Below are 13,361 nucleotides of genomic sequence, written 5' to 3'. Positions count from 1 at the left end.
TCTCTTTTTGACTGGCAAAAGCGTACTCTTGCCACTTGATATCGTCTGTATGCATTTATCCAAATCCTCTCCAAAAAGTGTTCCTCCCTGAAAGGGGAAGCCCGCCAAGAGTTTTTTACATGGAGTCTCGGCCGACCAATTCTTTAGCCACAAGAGCCTTTGCATGTGCACTAAGAACAGTGACAAACGGGAAGCCTGCTGGATGGAATCTTTTATAGCATCCACCGCGAAACACAGGGCTCTGGGGAGGTCGGCTAATTCTCGTGCCTGCTGAGCCGGAATGTCCTTTAACATCTGTTTTGTCTGATCCTTTAACGCTTGACAAACGCCAATAGCAGCTACTGCAGGCTGCACCACTGCTCCTGCCATAGTAAAGGAAGCCTTCAAGAGCTTTTCTAATCGTTTATCGACCGGATCCTTGAACATTTGTATGTTCTCCACCGGGCAAGTCAAGGATTTATTTACGCAGGAGATGGCTGCGTCCACAGCCGGGAGCGCCCATTTCTTTGCAAATTTTTCTTCTATAGGGTAAAGGACAGAAAACCTCTTAGGAGGTATGAATATTCTGTCAGGCCGTACCCAATCCTGAAAGATCAGATCCTCTAAAAGAGGATGGACTGGAAACAGCGCATTACTCAGCGGCGCCTTTAAGGAGCCCAAAGAAGACACCGCAGGGACTTGAGGCCCTAACAAAGGCAATTTAAATGCCAAACGGACCATGTCTGTTAAAGACTGGATCCACAGACTCTCCACCTGGGAGGCTGAAAATGGTTCTTCTATGGTGGTTTTCTCAATATCTGAACCCTCCAGGTTCTGTTCCACTTGATCCTCCTGAGATTTGTATTCCTCAGGGGAGAGAATCTCAGCATCCGAGGATATGAGTTTAGGCGATGGGGATCTAGTCCGCTTTTTGCCTGGAAAAGAATTTGCAATCAGAGCTGTCAATCTTTGTTCTAGCCCACTCAGAGGTAGCTAGCATATCCTCTGTGACAAACATAGGGCTGGGTAGGTTAGGGCCAGCCAAAGCACCCAAAACACCCAATGGCTCATCCAAGGCGACCTCCTCTGGATTATCAGGTAAGGATAGAACTGGCATAGCCTGACTGGGATCCTCAGAATCAGAGGGGAAACCCTTCTGTTTTTTAGCATTTTTTGCACCATTAGTTCCTGAGCCCTTGGGAGCCATGATACAATACCGAGGTACTCTGCAAAACAACAACCAACTGTTGTAGCAAGGAGTAAAAAATCTGGCTAGGGTAAATAGGTTTTCCTAATGCCCCTAAGCTGCTGGGAAAAAATAGGATTTTTGTACTCACCGTAAAATCCATTTCTCTGAGTTCATAGATGGACACAGCCTTCATTGACATTAGGGTTATGCTTCTTCCTACCAGGAGAGTTTAGGCAGAATTTAACAGCACTTAAAGTGTTAAAACCTTTCCTTCGTGCCGCTCCTCCCAGGGGGCGTGGCTCCCCCAGGCATAACCCACACCCTCCTCTAGGAGCCTCAGTCCGTAACAAGCAGTACAAACCAAGGAGGGTGGGTGCTGTGTCCGTCTATGAACTCAGAGAAATGGATTTTACGGTGAGTACAAAAATCCTATTTTCTCTTCCGTTCATAGACGGACACAGCCTTCATTGACATTAGGGACGTCCCCAAGCAGTGTCAAAAAATTCGAGGGGTGGGAAAGTAACACAGCAAACCAGGTTACACCCCAAACAAAAACCGGAGTTGCTCAACGGAGAAACTCCAAACATAAACTGCCGCCCGTAACACCTGCGGCTGAGGAAGGCATCAAAAGATGCACACACATCCACCTCGTAAAACTTTGAAACAGCGTGGATTGATGACCAGGATGCATCCTAACACCGCTGTAACACAGAGGCATGATGCCGGAAAGCCCAAGAGGCCCCGATCGTCCTGGTCAAATGAGCCATTAACCCGAAAGGGGGCGCACGCCCCTTCAGGGCATAGGCCTGAAGCACAATCCGTCGGAACCACCTAGGAACGGTGGCCGACGAGACTGCCAGGCCCTCTTGTAGGGCCAGCCACCGACACAAACAGTGAGCCCGACTTCCGGAACGGAACCGTAACATACAAGTACACTCGTAGGGCCCGAACCACATCCAGAGGATGCAAAGTGGCCTCCTCTTGGCATTTCGGCCAAGGACATAAGGATGGAAGAACAATGTCCACATCCAAGTGAAAAGCCAAAACGACCTTAGGGAGAAAAAACGGCTGCGGCCGCAGCACCACCTCATCCTTACGGATGACCAAGCAGGGAGCCTTGCAAGACAAGGTCACCAGAACAGACAGACACCCGTCTGATCGAGGTAATTGCTACCAGAAATAAAATCACCTTTTGTGACAATAAACAAAAAACCTCCCGAATGTCCTCAAAGGGAGCATCCCGAAGCACTGAAAGGACTAAATTCAAGTCCCATGGGGGTAATGGAGGGCGCACCGGAGGGGCCACCTGCCAGACCCCCTGACCCAACGTACACGCACCCAGGAGTGTGATGCCAAGGGTCGCTGCAAGTAAAAACAGCCAGAGCAGAAATCTGGCTCCTAACCGTACGTAAGGCGAGAGCCTGAACCACTCCCTGCTGCAAAGACAGCAGAATCCTGTACACAACGCATCTACGAGAGTGCCAGTTCATCTCCCCACACACAGAGAAGTAGGCCTTCCATGTATGAGGAAAAAACCTACGTGAGGTAGACTTCCGTGCAGGCAGCACGGTAGAGACCACCGAGCCCAATAGGCCTCGGTCCTTAAGCCCCTGGCTCTCAACAGCCACGCCGCTGGCTGTGAAACAGGGTGGAAGATCGGACCCTGTAACAGAAAATCAATTCCCAGGGGAAGACGCTAGGAGGCGTCTGCCACCAGACGCATCAGGTCCGCGTACCAGAAGCGACGCGGCCAATCTGGGGCAATCAGGACTGATGGAATCCCTACAGCTTCCACTCTGCGCAGCAGGTGAGGAAGAAGCTTCCGAGGAGGGAAGGTGTAAAGTAGGCGACAGTGACCCCAAGGAGCCACCAACGCTCCTGACGTGTCCGCCCACGGGTCCTTAAACCTGGCCACGAACCGTGGCACCTACCGATAGAGACGGGACGCTAGTAGGTCCACGTCCGGAGTGCCCCACTTTCGGAACAGACCCCCGAAACACCTGCGGGTGGAGAGACCACTCTCCTTGGCCCAGTGCAGTGCAACTTAGGTAGTCGGCTAGCCAATTCCGTATTCCCGGAATGTACCCGGCCGATAGAGCCGGAACGGACCCTTCGGCCCACCGAAAGGATGTGCGCGACCCCCGTCGCTGCAACAGAACTCCGTGTGCCTCCCTGATGATCAACCTATGCCACGGCCGTGGTGTTATCGGACAGGATCCTGACCGGTCGGCCCTTTAGATCCAGGGACCACCTGGCAAGGCAAAGCTTGATTGCTCGGAGCTCCAGAACGTTGATCAGTAGGCAGGACTCCACCTGGGCTGACTGGGCATCCGTCGTGACCACTGTCCTGTGGCCTGCAGAAAAATGACTTTTCGGCCCGAAGCACCGGAAACGCCAGCCACCACACCAGGGGAGACATGATCAGATGACTCAATTGAATCTGGTAATCCAGAGATGACGGAAGCTAGTCCCATCGTGACAGCAGTTCCCTCGAAAGAGGCTACCAACTGACCCAGAATCTTCCTGCAGAATCGCAGAGATGACCGCTTCTGGGTCGGCAACTGCTGCACAGCAGATAGCAGAGTCTGAAGTTTTTCCGTTAGGAGAAAAACACTCCTGCCCCGGCGGAATCCAGGACTAGTCCCAGGTATTCCAGTCCCTGAGACGGAATCAACCCCGATTTCAGGACAATCCAGAAACCAGCCGAACACTCGGAGAGCCTGACATGTGATAGACGCGGCTCCACCAATGCAGAGCTCGAAGAAGCTCGTAGGAGAATGTCGTCCAGACATCCCATGATAACAAACCCCCGCTGTCACAGCCGGGACAGTATCGGGACGAGCACCTTGGCGAAAACCCGCCGAATGGGAAGGACACCAATTGAAAATGGTCCCCCCCGACCGCAAAGCACAGAATCTCCGGTGGTTTGAGGATATGCAGGCACACGTTCATGACATCCAAGGATGCCAGAAAATCCCCCTGATGGAGTGCCGCTATTACCAAGCGAATCGACACCACCTAAAAGTTTGCACCTTGACAAAACAAACGAGGGACTTGAGGCCCAGGATTGACCTGGCCCCATCCTCCGTGGGGACACAAACAGAATGGAGTAAAACCCCGAGACCGTTCCAACGAGGGAACTGGCACAATCACTCCCCTGACCAGAAGATCCTGGACAGCCCCTGACAGAGCCAACCGGCGAACCGGAGAAGGCCAGAGGCCAGAGGGAAAAAACCTGTTTGGCAGACAAGAGAGAAACTCAATCTTGTACCCCAAGGAAAACACTTCGCAATACGAAGCCAGTCTCCCACCCGAGACACGGGCGGGAGCAGACCTTCAGGCGGAAGCAGGTATGTCCGCAGACTTGTTAGGCATGCGGTATCAGGTGCGCTGCTACCCCGCAGCGGGGATTCAAGCACCATGTAGACCTACCCCCACCGCACAGGGCGGGTGAAAAAACGCTCGGAGGTAGGCAAGGAGGGTCCTTGCACAGGGCGAGGTCCCTAGCCCTTCCCAGACTGTGGGAACAGCATGCGCTTACCACCCGTGGCATCCTCAATGATGCCATTCAGGGAAGTCCCAAAAGGACCGTTCACCCTTAACGGCCATCACCAAGGCCACCTTAGAGGATTAGTCCGCAGACCAGCTCTTCAGCCACACAAGGCGGCGCAGAACCACTGATTAGACGGAAGCCCCGAATCGTATCCATGGCCGCCTCGCAGAGAAATTTCTGACCCTGAACCAATTGTTCAGCCAGGTCCCTAGAGGATTCGGAAGCCCCTTCTTCCAGCTCTTGCAGCAGGAGCTTCGCCCTTTTAGTCGGGGCCTGACCAGGGCCCCGGCCAGAGCCGGCCTCACCGCCGCACCCACCACCATGAATAGGGAGTGGGCCACGGCCTCCACTCTCCTATCAGCGGGATCCTGAAATGCAGGAGCCCCTTCCACAGGTAACGTGGTGGCCTTGCGCAGTCTGGACACAGGGGGGTCCACTGGCGGAGGAGAGACCTACTTTTTTTTTTTTTTTTTTAAAGCCCCCCTCAAGGGGGTAACGGGTTGCAAAGTTTTTTGACAAACTTTTTGCGGTGCATCCCATTCCTTGTATAACATATTGACCAAATAAGGAACACAAGGAAACACTTCAGCGGTGCGTGGCAGTCTGCTGGTACTGACACGGAGGTGTCTCCACCACATCCTCAATTTTTAGAGTCTCACGCACCGCAGAAACAAGAGCTCCAACAAATTATTGCCAGCAACTGACTGCAGCAGAGTCATCCTCACTATCCATAAGGATTAAACCCGCAGCCTCTGACATAACAGAACCAGAAAAAAAGCGATTCTGTGTCAGAGACATCCCCAGAAGCAGGCTCAGGGAGGGGGTGCTTTTTACCCCCCATCCGGGCACTAGCTGCTTCAAACCTGGCAAGAAACCCAGGACAGCCAACATAACAGATGTGGCAGGGGAAGGGGCGTTAAGGGTTAACTCAGGCATAGCTTGAGAGGGAGACCTGGCTCAGGTTCCATAGTGTCAGCGCTGAGTCACCCACCCTGCAAGGCAGGACAAAAAAAAAAAAACCCCACTGGTCACCTCCTTGCTGCTATTGCAGAGCATGGGGGCCCCTGGTATTCACCACCGCACCTAGCTGCAGAGAGCTGAAAAACCTGAGGTGTGCTCTGATGTGTTGGCTGCGATGTGTCTGTCACCTCAAGGAAGAATCACAGCGTTTCACAGCACTAAAACTGTTACAGCACTAAAACTGTTACAAGAGACCAGAGGCTGTGCTGTGTGTCACCTCAGGGAGGGAAGAATCACAGCGTTACCAAGGAAATCTCCAAGATGGCCGCCGTCTGAGGTAAAAATCACCTCATAGAACACAGCAGCACACAGCAGCACTGGCTGTGTCTGTCACCTCAGGGAAGAATCACAGCGTTACTAAGGAGATTTCCAAGATGGCCATCGTCTGAGGTAAAAATCACCTCATAGAACATAGCAGCACCCCCCAGAGTAACAACACAGTCCCCCAACAACACACGGGCCCCGGTGGTAACAAAGAAAACACAGGAGGCCCCCCTTCACAGCCACTACCCAGTCAGGGGAAGGAGGGAGAGGAAGGGGAGAGAGGAAAGCAGGGCGGATCCTCAGTCGACCTCCCCAGGGAAAACACCAGCCAGACCACTTACCTGAGTAAGGGGCCACTACTTACCTACCCGGCTGGAGGTATCCCAGACCGAACCAACGTCCGTAAACGGCATGGCTGTCGGCCAGACACATTGTGACAAAGTCATAGAGACCGGTCATATGTGTGCCCTAGAACCGAAGTTCCCCAGCCGCCCCTGGAGCAACGGGGCCTGTCGTGGACGTCCCAAAGCTGAGCTAAGGGCCGGCACACGCTCGATGGCCAAACATGGGGGGACTACAAGAGTCAAGACCCAGCCTGTCACCCAGTCGGCTGTTAATAGAAGAATCACAGGATTCAAAAATGCAGGAACAAAATAATAAAAGCGAGAAAAATCGCAAGAAAAAAACTCCAGAGTACAGGGACTCCAGAAGCGCCTGACTCCTCTCCTGTCGTTAGGCAGAAAAAGACTGAGGCTCCTAGAGCAGGGTGTGGGTTATGCCTGGGGGAGCCACGCCCCCTGGGAGGAGCGGCACGAAGGAAAGGTTTTAACACTTTAAGTGCTGTTAAATTCTGCCTAAACTCTCCTGGTAGGAAGAAGCATAACCCTAATGTCAATGAAGGCTGTGTCCGTCTATGGACGGAAGAGAAAAACAGTATTACTCTTTTTTTTTTTTTTTTTAAACTGTTCCCCTAATATTGTGCTGCTTGCCAGCTGCTGCAAGAGATTTAGGCTTTATAGAAAAAAACGGTCCCTGGGGAGCAAGCTCCGGACCTGGAGTACTCTTACGCCACCGGGTGTCAGCATGCACCCTCCGAGCACCACCGCTCTGTGTCCTTCCTCCAGCCCTTCAGCTTGCAACTGAGCCGAAGATAACAGTGAGGAGGGGACGCCCCCTTCCTCCTGACGTAGTTGACGCCTCCTCCCTTCCGCGCATGCGCACAACAGTGCGCACAACGGTGCGCATATCTACGCGCACATTCGCACATACACGCGCACCCGCAGCACGCTGGGAGGAAGCATGCCAAACGCTGGAGGCTCCAATTTTGAACAGTATGCGGTGGAACACCCTGGACAAGTAAGACAACTCAGTCCAACAGACCTATTGTCATGGGTTAGGCTGCCTTTATAGCCCCCTATCCCATAAGATGCAGGGTTGCAGCAGCAAAAATACCACACAATAAGGGGGACATGCTACTGGGGAGAATAAGACCATCCTGTCTTAAACAGACATAGTGGAAGCTTTTTGCCAATGCAGAGCATACCCAGGCTAATCCCTCAGTATCTCCCCCGGGGGGCCTGCCGTCGAATCAAGTCCCGCAAGCCCCCCCTTACAGTACCTGCTCCAAGCCGCAGGACAATTGCATAGCAAGCGGTCCAATCTTCCCCCTTCTCTGTGGGTAGCGTACTAGACCTTCAGGTACTGGGGTCCAGGAAGGAACACCTACTGCCCTGGACCTATATAGCACCCTGGCAACAGGAACTTTTGACTTTTAAAAAACCCAAAGTCCTGGGCCCAGGGTCCAGCCCTCCAAGGAGAAGCATTATAGGCAAAAACCTCACGACTTGGGGCCCGGGTACTGTCCACTTCGGCTCTTAGGCCCCTTGGACAGATCCGTTTAGCCTGCCTTGGTCCCAAGGACTTGGAGGCAAAGCTAATTCGTGACCAACACCTAAGACACTGGTGAAAAAACTGAGGTACTCCCACTATGGGAGGGGGTTATATAGGGAGGGGACTTCCTGTTTGAGATTGCCAGTGTCCATCACCTGAAGGTACTCCATATAACCTGTATAGTAATGACTATGCCTCTGTGTCCCGTGATATACGATAAAGAACAAACAATTTTTTTTTTTTTTTTTTTTTTTTTTATATTTCTTGCACCCGATTGGGTATTCTTTGCAAAGTGAAGCTTTACCTCATTTACTAAGTTTTGGGGCAACTGCACTTTGAAAAGTGCAGTCTATTTGCCTTTAGTAAATTAACCCCAATGATTTCACCTAAACAGAACAGTCAGTTCCACATCAAAGAAAAGATGCAATAATACTTCTGCGCTAAGGTATGGGATCATTCCTTTAGGGGTATTCTCTCTACACACCAGGCAACTACAGCACATATTTCAGGTAACAATCTTCCAAAGAAACACTTGGCCTTGCTGCCCTCTTTAATTTGGGAAATCTATGAGCACCAAGGACAAAACTACAAGAGAAGGCCCGCCAGCCTTGCGCATTACCGAAGATTAATTTTATTTGGAATTTAAATAGTGATATACTCACAAACAATGCAAAGCATGAAGCCCATCACAAGTTTTCAACAGTACAGCCAGAACAGATAGAAACCTGCTTGGTCTTACAGGAGGGGATCTAAGAGTTTTGCAGGCGCCAACATGTTTCGAGGGTGCCCCTCCTCAGACTTCTAAGGAAACGTGTTAATGTCTGCAGAACTCTGGGACACCTGCTTGGTCTTACAAGAGAAGCAACCATACCCCTTTCACACTAGGGCGTTTTCAGGCTCTTTGGCAGTAAAAAAAAAAAAAAAAGCCTGTAAAGCGCCTGAAAGAGGCCTCATCTGCAATCCCATTGTGAAAGCCTGAGTGCTTTCAAACCCCTTTGACACTGGGGCATTTTTTCAGGCGCTTTGGTGTTAAAAAAAGCTCCCTTAATGGGAAGGGGGCTTTAGGAGCGGTGTATTCAACACTCCCAAAGTGCTGCAAAGAAAATGCTTGCAGGACTTTTTTGACGCCCTGCCAGTGCAGCGCCTCAGTGTGAAAGCACTCGGGCTTTCACATTGGGATTGCAGATGCAGCTTCTTTCATGCACTTTACAGGCGCTTTTTTTAACGCTAAAGTGCCTGAAAAACGCCCCAGTGTGAAAGGGGTCTAACTGTTCGGGATGTTTTGTTGGAAACTTGTGATGGGCTTCATGCTCTGCATAGTTTGAGAGAGTATCACTTAAATTCCAAGTAAATCAAATCTTGGGTGCCTTCTCTTGTTTTTTTGTACTGTCACAGCTGTCATAGCTCTGAGCCCTGCCAACGGCCTTACCTCTGTCTAATAATTAAATAAACTCCTTTTTATTGGATGGATTGATGGAAGCTGGTGTAATTTAGCCGAAATGGAGCAAAAGGGTTTTCTTAGAACATAAAGGTAATAGCAAGCATATTATGGTGTCTTGTGTACATTAAATGTTCTAATGTAGAAGCTGAGAAGACTTGCAACATTGTATCTTGTATATTGACAGATCTCTTTTAAAAGAGAAGTAATGCCAAAGCTTTTTACGGTCATATTTCTCTTCTGGGTCACAGGAATACACTTACTTTTGCACTCCTGAGACCAAGTGTCAATTTATAGCAGGTTATATTCCGCGGTCAGCTGGCATCACAAAGTGGCACCAAACTCTGGAAGGATTCCAACCATATTTGGGATTAACAGGCAGAGATCCAGAGCCAGCTGTGCCCACCACTTTCCAGCACATCGCTCTAGAGAGCGGTGAGAAGAGCGAGAACTTGGCAATCATCGGTCATGTGATCACTCAGCTCTCGGAGCCGATGAGGGACAGCTGCAGCCTCAAACTGGTGCTGAAACAGAGGCGAGTATGTAAGTTTGTTATTTTTTATAACTCCAAACTTCTCCTTTAAGTGCTGAAGATGATATGAAGTTGTTTTTGGTCTCTGCAGTAAAGAAGTTTTTTTTTTCTTTGAATCTTAAGCATGACTTGCTTTACAAAGAGTAAAATGGAGTACAGGCTCGTTTTGCTTAAACTGGTTGAGAGGCAAAGCAGTACAATGGAGTTTGACATTGTTACATGCAGTGCCCACTGACTTCAGTAAAAGGCCCTAGAAAAAGAGCACTGCCAATGATCTGATGATCGACCATGATGGGCCAAAAATTTGAAAAATTTAGCAATATCATTTGTTTCTTACTCTGATTGATACGGATTCATCAAACAGCTCAGTTGGTGACATATTCACATTGTAGAAAAAGATCTGTAGAATAAAAATAAAAAAAATTCTAAAAAGGGATAACACAGATTGAAGCATGGTCACAATCTGGGATAAATGCAGGCATTTTTGGATTCTTATCTGAACCCACCTAAGATATGCCGCCAGGAAGCAGTTGCCTGTTCTGGACCAATCATACGTGACCAAGGTGTTCCTTGCTCTGTAGCTGCACGCATACAAGGAACATGTATATGCAAGGTTGCAGGGAGGGGAATGTCTTGCTCACTTATGATTGGCTTTGTAAGGTGACAATTTGTCGGAAGGATACTTCAGGCTGGTTTCGGACTAGCATCCAAAACACGCCTCAGCCATCCCTAACCACAAGTTCTAATGTATATAGAAAGATAAATGATTATATATATACACACACACACACACACACATTTATATACACACACACACACACACACACACACACACACACACACACACATACATACATATATATATATACACACACACACACACACACACACACACACACTATACTATATCTAAAACGAGAAGGAAGGAATTCTAGAAAGTAGAAAAGCAGTAGTGGTCTACTAAAATTTTTAATAACTACTGCCCAGAAAAAAAAAAACACAATTACTCTGAAATGACGATGTGGAAATGATAATTAAACAAAAAAAAAAATTCAGTTTAAATTTATATAATGTTAAAACTCATCAGTCTCTGGGCCCAAAAAAGCTCAGAAGACATACAACTACAAAATATGTAAAGAAAAAAAAAAGAAAAAACTTATTCTATAACGTTTTATATTCAAAGCTTGGCTTCAAAACTATAAAATATAAGATGTTACTAGCGCAAGCATTTTAAAACAATTACAATCAGTAATAGTAGTTTCAAACATTCCACTAGATGGCATGCCTGAAATGCAACTAGTAGAGATCATAACAACTGAAATATACATAGCTGGAGGTCAATGGAGAACATACCTCATCAAAATACGGGTTGTTTCCTCTTTTGATTCTTGTCCTGTGGGTCTGTCCACAGATGCAAACTTTCACAACCGGTTTTATGTTATTACCAGACAGTTGACGTCCTTCAATCACCCGAACACGAATCTGAAAAAAATTTCAACCATGACTATAGTCACCTTTAGCCAAAGAAAACCATCACATAAAAAAAATAAAAATGCACCAGGCGTCATCAGCAAAATAAATACCAATTTTCTACCCAAAGACACCTATTTTTATCACCTTGAAGTGGCTATTTAAAGCCATGAAACACATTTTATATGGTGAAATAAAGTAATTGGATGTTTTACTAAAGCAGGCAACTCATGCCTAGCCTTTCAATTGGCAGAGTCGCCCAAAATCAAAGACCGGCAGGCTTTTTTTGCGCTCCTCTTATCAGCCACATGTCTTTGAAGTAAGGAAGGGTTCTTTTTATTTTTTTGCCACATGTCCATTGGGGAGATTAGTCTGATAATCCCTGGTTATTGTCACCAGAACTAGTGTCCCCATTGGACGATCTCCCCTCAAATCCTTTTCTGGCGACAACCCAAAATTTGGGATTCGCTCTCACTTTCGGTGAGAACAGTAAACAGGACAAATAAAGAGTGAATCTGCCCAGGGGGGGCACAGACAGCAATAAAAATCTGATAGTTGTTCTAATCCCTCTTTACTCTATCCAAAAAACTAAAAAAATAAGGTTTTGCCTTTTAGACCAAGGAACATATATAACTTTTTTTTTTTTTTTAAAGCCACTATAAAATGTTGGAGCACTATCCCATGCAAAGCAGATGAATGCAAGCAAATGTTCACCAAGGAAATTAAAATTGTCGAAAAAAAATAAAGAAAAAAAAACACACACACCACACACACACACAAAACACACTGGTATTGCCCAACAGTGGGCAAAAAAAAAATGGCCCAGATTCAAGTAGAATCGCGCAATATTTGCGTGGGCAAAGAGCAAATTTTTTTCTCTGCGCCCACGCAAATATTGCGCTTTGCCCGCGATTCACGGAGCAGTTGCTCCGTAAATTGCGCGGGCAATATGCTAAGCAGCCGGGCGCAAGGCTGCCTAATGTAAATGATCCCGCCGGGGGCGGGAATCATTTAAATTAGGCGCGCTCCCGCGCCGAGCGAACAACGCATGCTCCGTCGGGAAACTTTCCCGACGTGCATTGCGGCAAATGACGTCGCAAGGACGTCATTTGCTTGTAAGTGAACGTGAATGGCGTCCAGCGCCATTCACGGTTCACTTACGTAAACGACGTGAAATTTAAACGTCGCGAGCGGGAGGCGCAGCTATACTTTAGCATTGGCTGCGCCTGCTATTAGCAGGAGCAACCTTATGCTAAAGGCGCCGTACGGAAACTCCGTACCTTGCGTACGCAGGGCCCGCGCAACTTTTGTGAATCGGTGGTAGTATGCAATTTGCATACTACACGCCGATCACAAAGGCCGCGCCCCCTAGCGGCCAACGCAAGAATGCAGCCTGGGATGTGAAGGCATAAGGAGGCTTATGTTTGTCACATCCTAGGCTGCATTCGGTGTAACGAGGTTCCTGAATCAGGAGCACTCGTTACACCGGAGCAAGTAAGCACTTGCGCCGCGCAACTATGGTTGCGCGGGCGCAAGTGCTTCTTGAATCTGGGCCAATGTTGGTACATTTATGAAATCACATTACTGTTTACAAATGAACTTTTCAATTTCCTTGCTCATTTAATTTAGTTATTGGAGTAGGCGGAAAGCCATCACGGAGACTAAATTATTGTCATATGACTGACAAATACGACAAGACCCTCTTACCCAAGAGTCTTCTCTGCAGCTTTATGCAGGAGGGCATACCCTTTGACTGCTTTCAATGGATGAATACCTGTAAGAATTATTTCTCTAGATCCAAATCCAATGAAAAAGAATGATTGAAGAATGAACGAGCTCAATAACGTGCTGAACAAGCTTAGCTTGAATTCCCTTATTTAACCACTTAAGGACCGGACCAATATGCAGCTAAATGACCCAAGGGGTTTTTACAATTCGGCACTGCGTCGCTTTAACAGACAATTGCGCGGTCGTGCGACGTGGCTCCCCAACAAAATTGGCGTCTTTTTTTCCCCACAAATAGAGC

General features: G+C 48.3%; 1 protein-coding gene across 2 annotated transcripts in view; it reads right to left on the bottom strand.

Annotated features, from left to right (window-relative positions):
• MYOF (myoferlin) overlaps nt 1-13,361 on the bottom strand; it is a 517,119-nt gene that overhangs the window by 207,331 nt on the left and 296,427 nt on the right. For both annotated transcript variants that reach the window (XM_040361780.1, XM_040361785.1), the window contains 2 exons: nt 11,219-11,347; nt 10,203-10,265 (listed from right to left, as the gene is read on the bottom strand). In XM_040361780.1, coding sequence (XP_040217714.1) covers nt 10,203-10,265; nt 11,219-11,347 — 192 coding nt within the window. The remainder of the gene's footprint in view (nt 1-10,202; nt 10,266-11,218; nt 11,348-13,361) is intronic.

This window comes from Rana temporaria, chromosome 8, assembly GCF_905171775.1.
Source record: "Rana temporaria chromosome 8, aRanTem1.1, whole genome shotgun sequence".
NCBI classification, from domain to species: Eukaryota; Metazoa; Chordata; class Amphibia; order Anura; family Ranidae; genus Rana; species Rana temporaria.
Note: the sequence above shows the minus strand (reverse complement) of the source record. Positions and strands in the feature narration are given on the sequence as shown.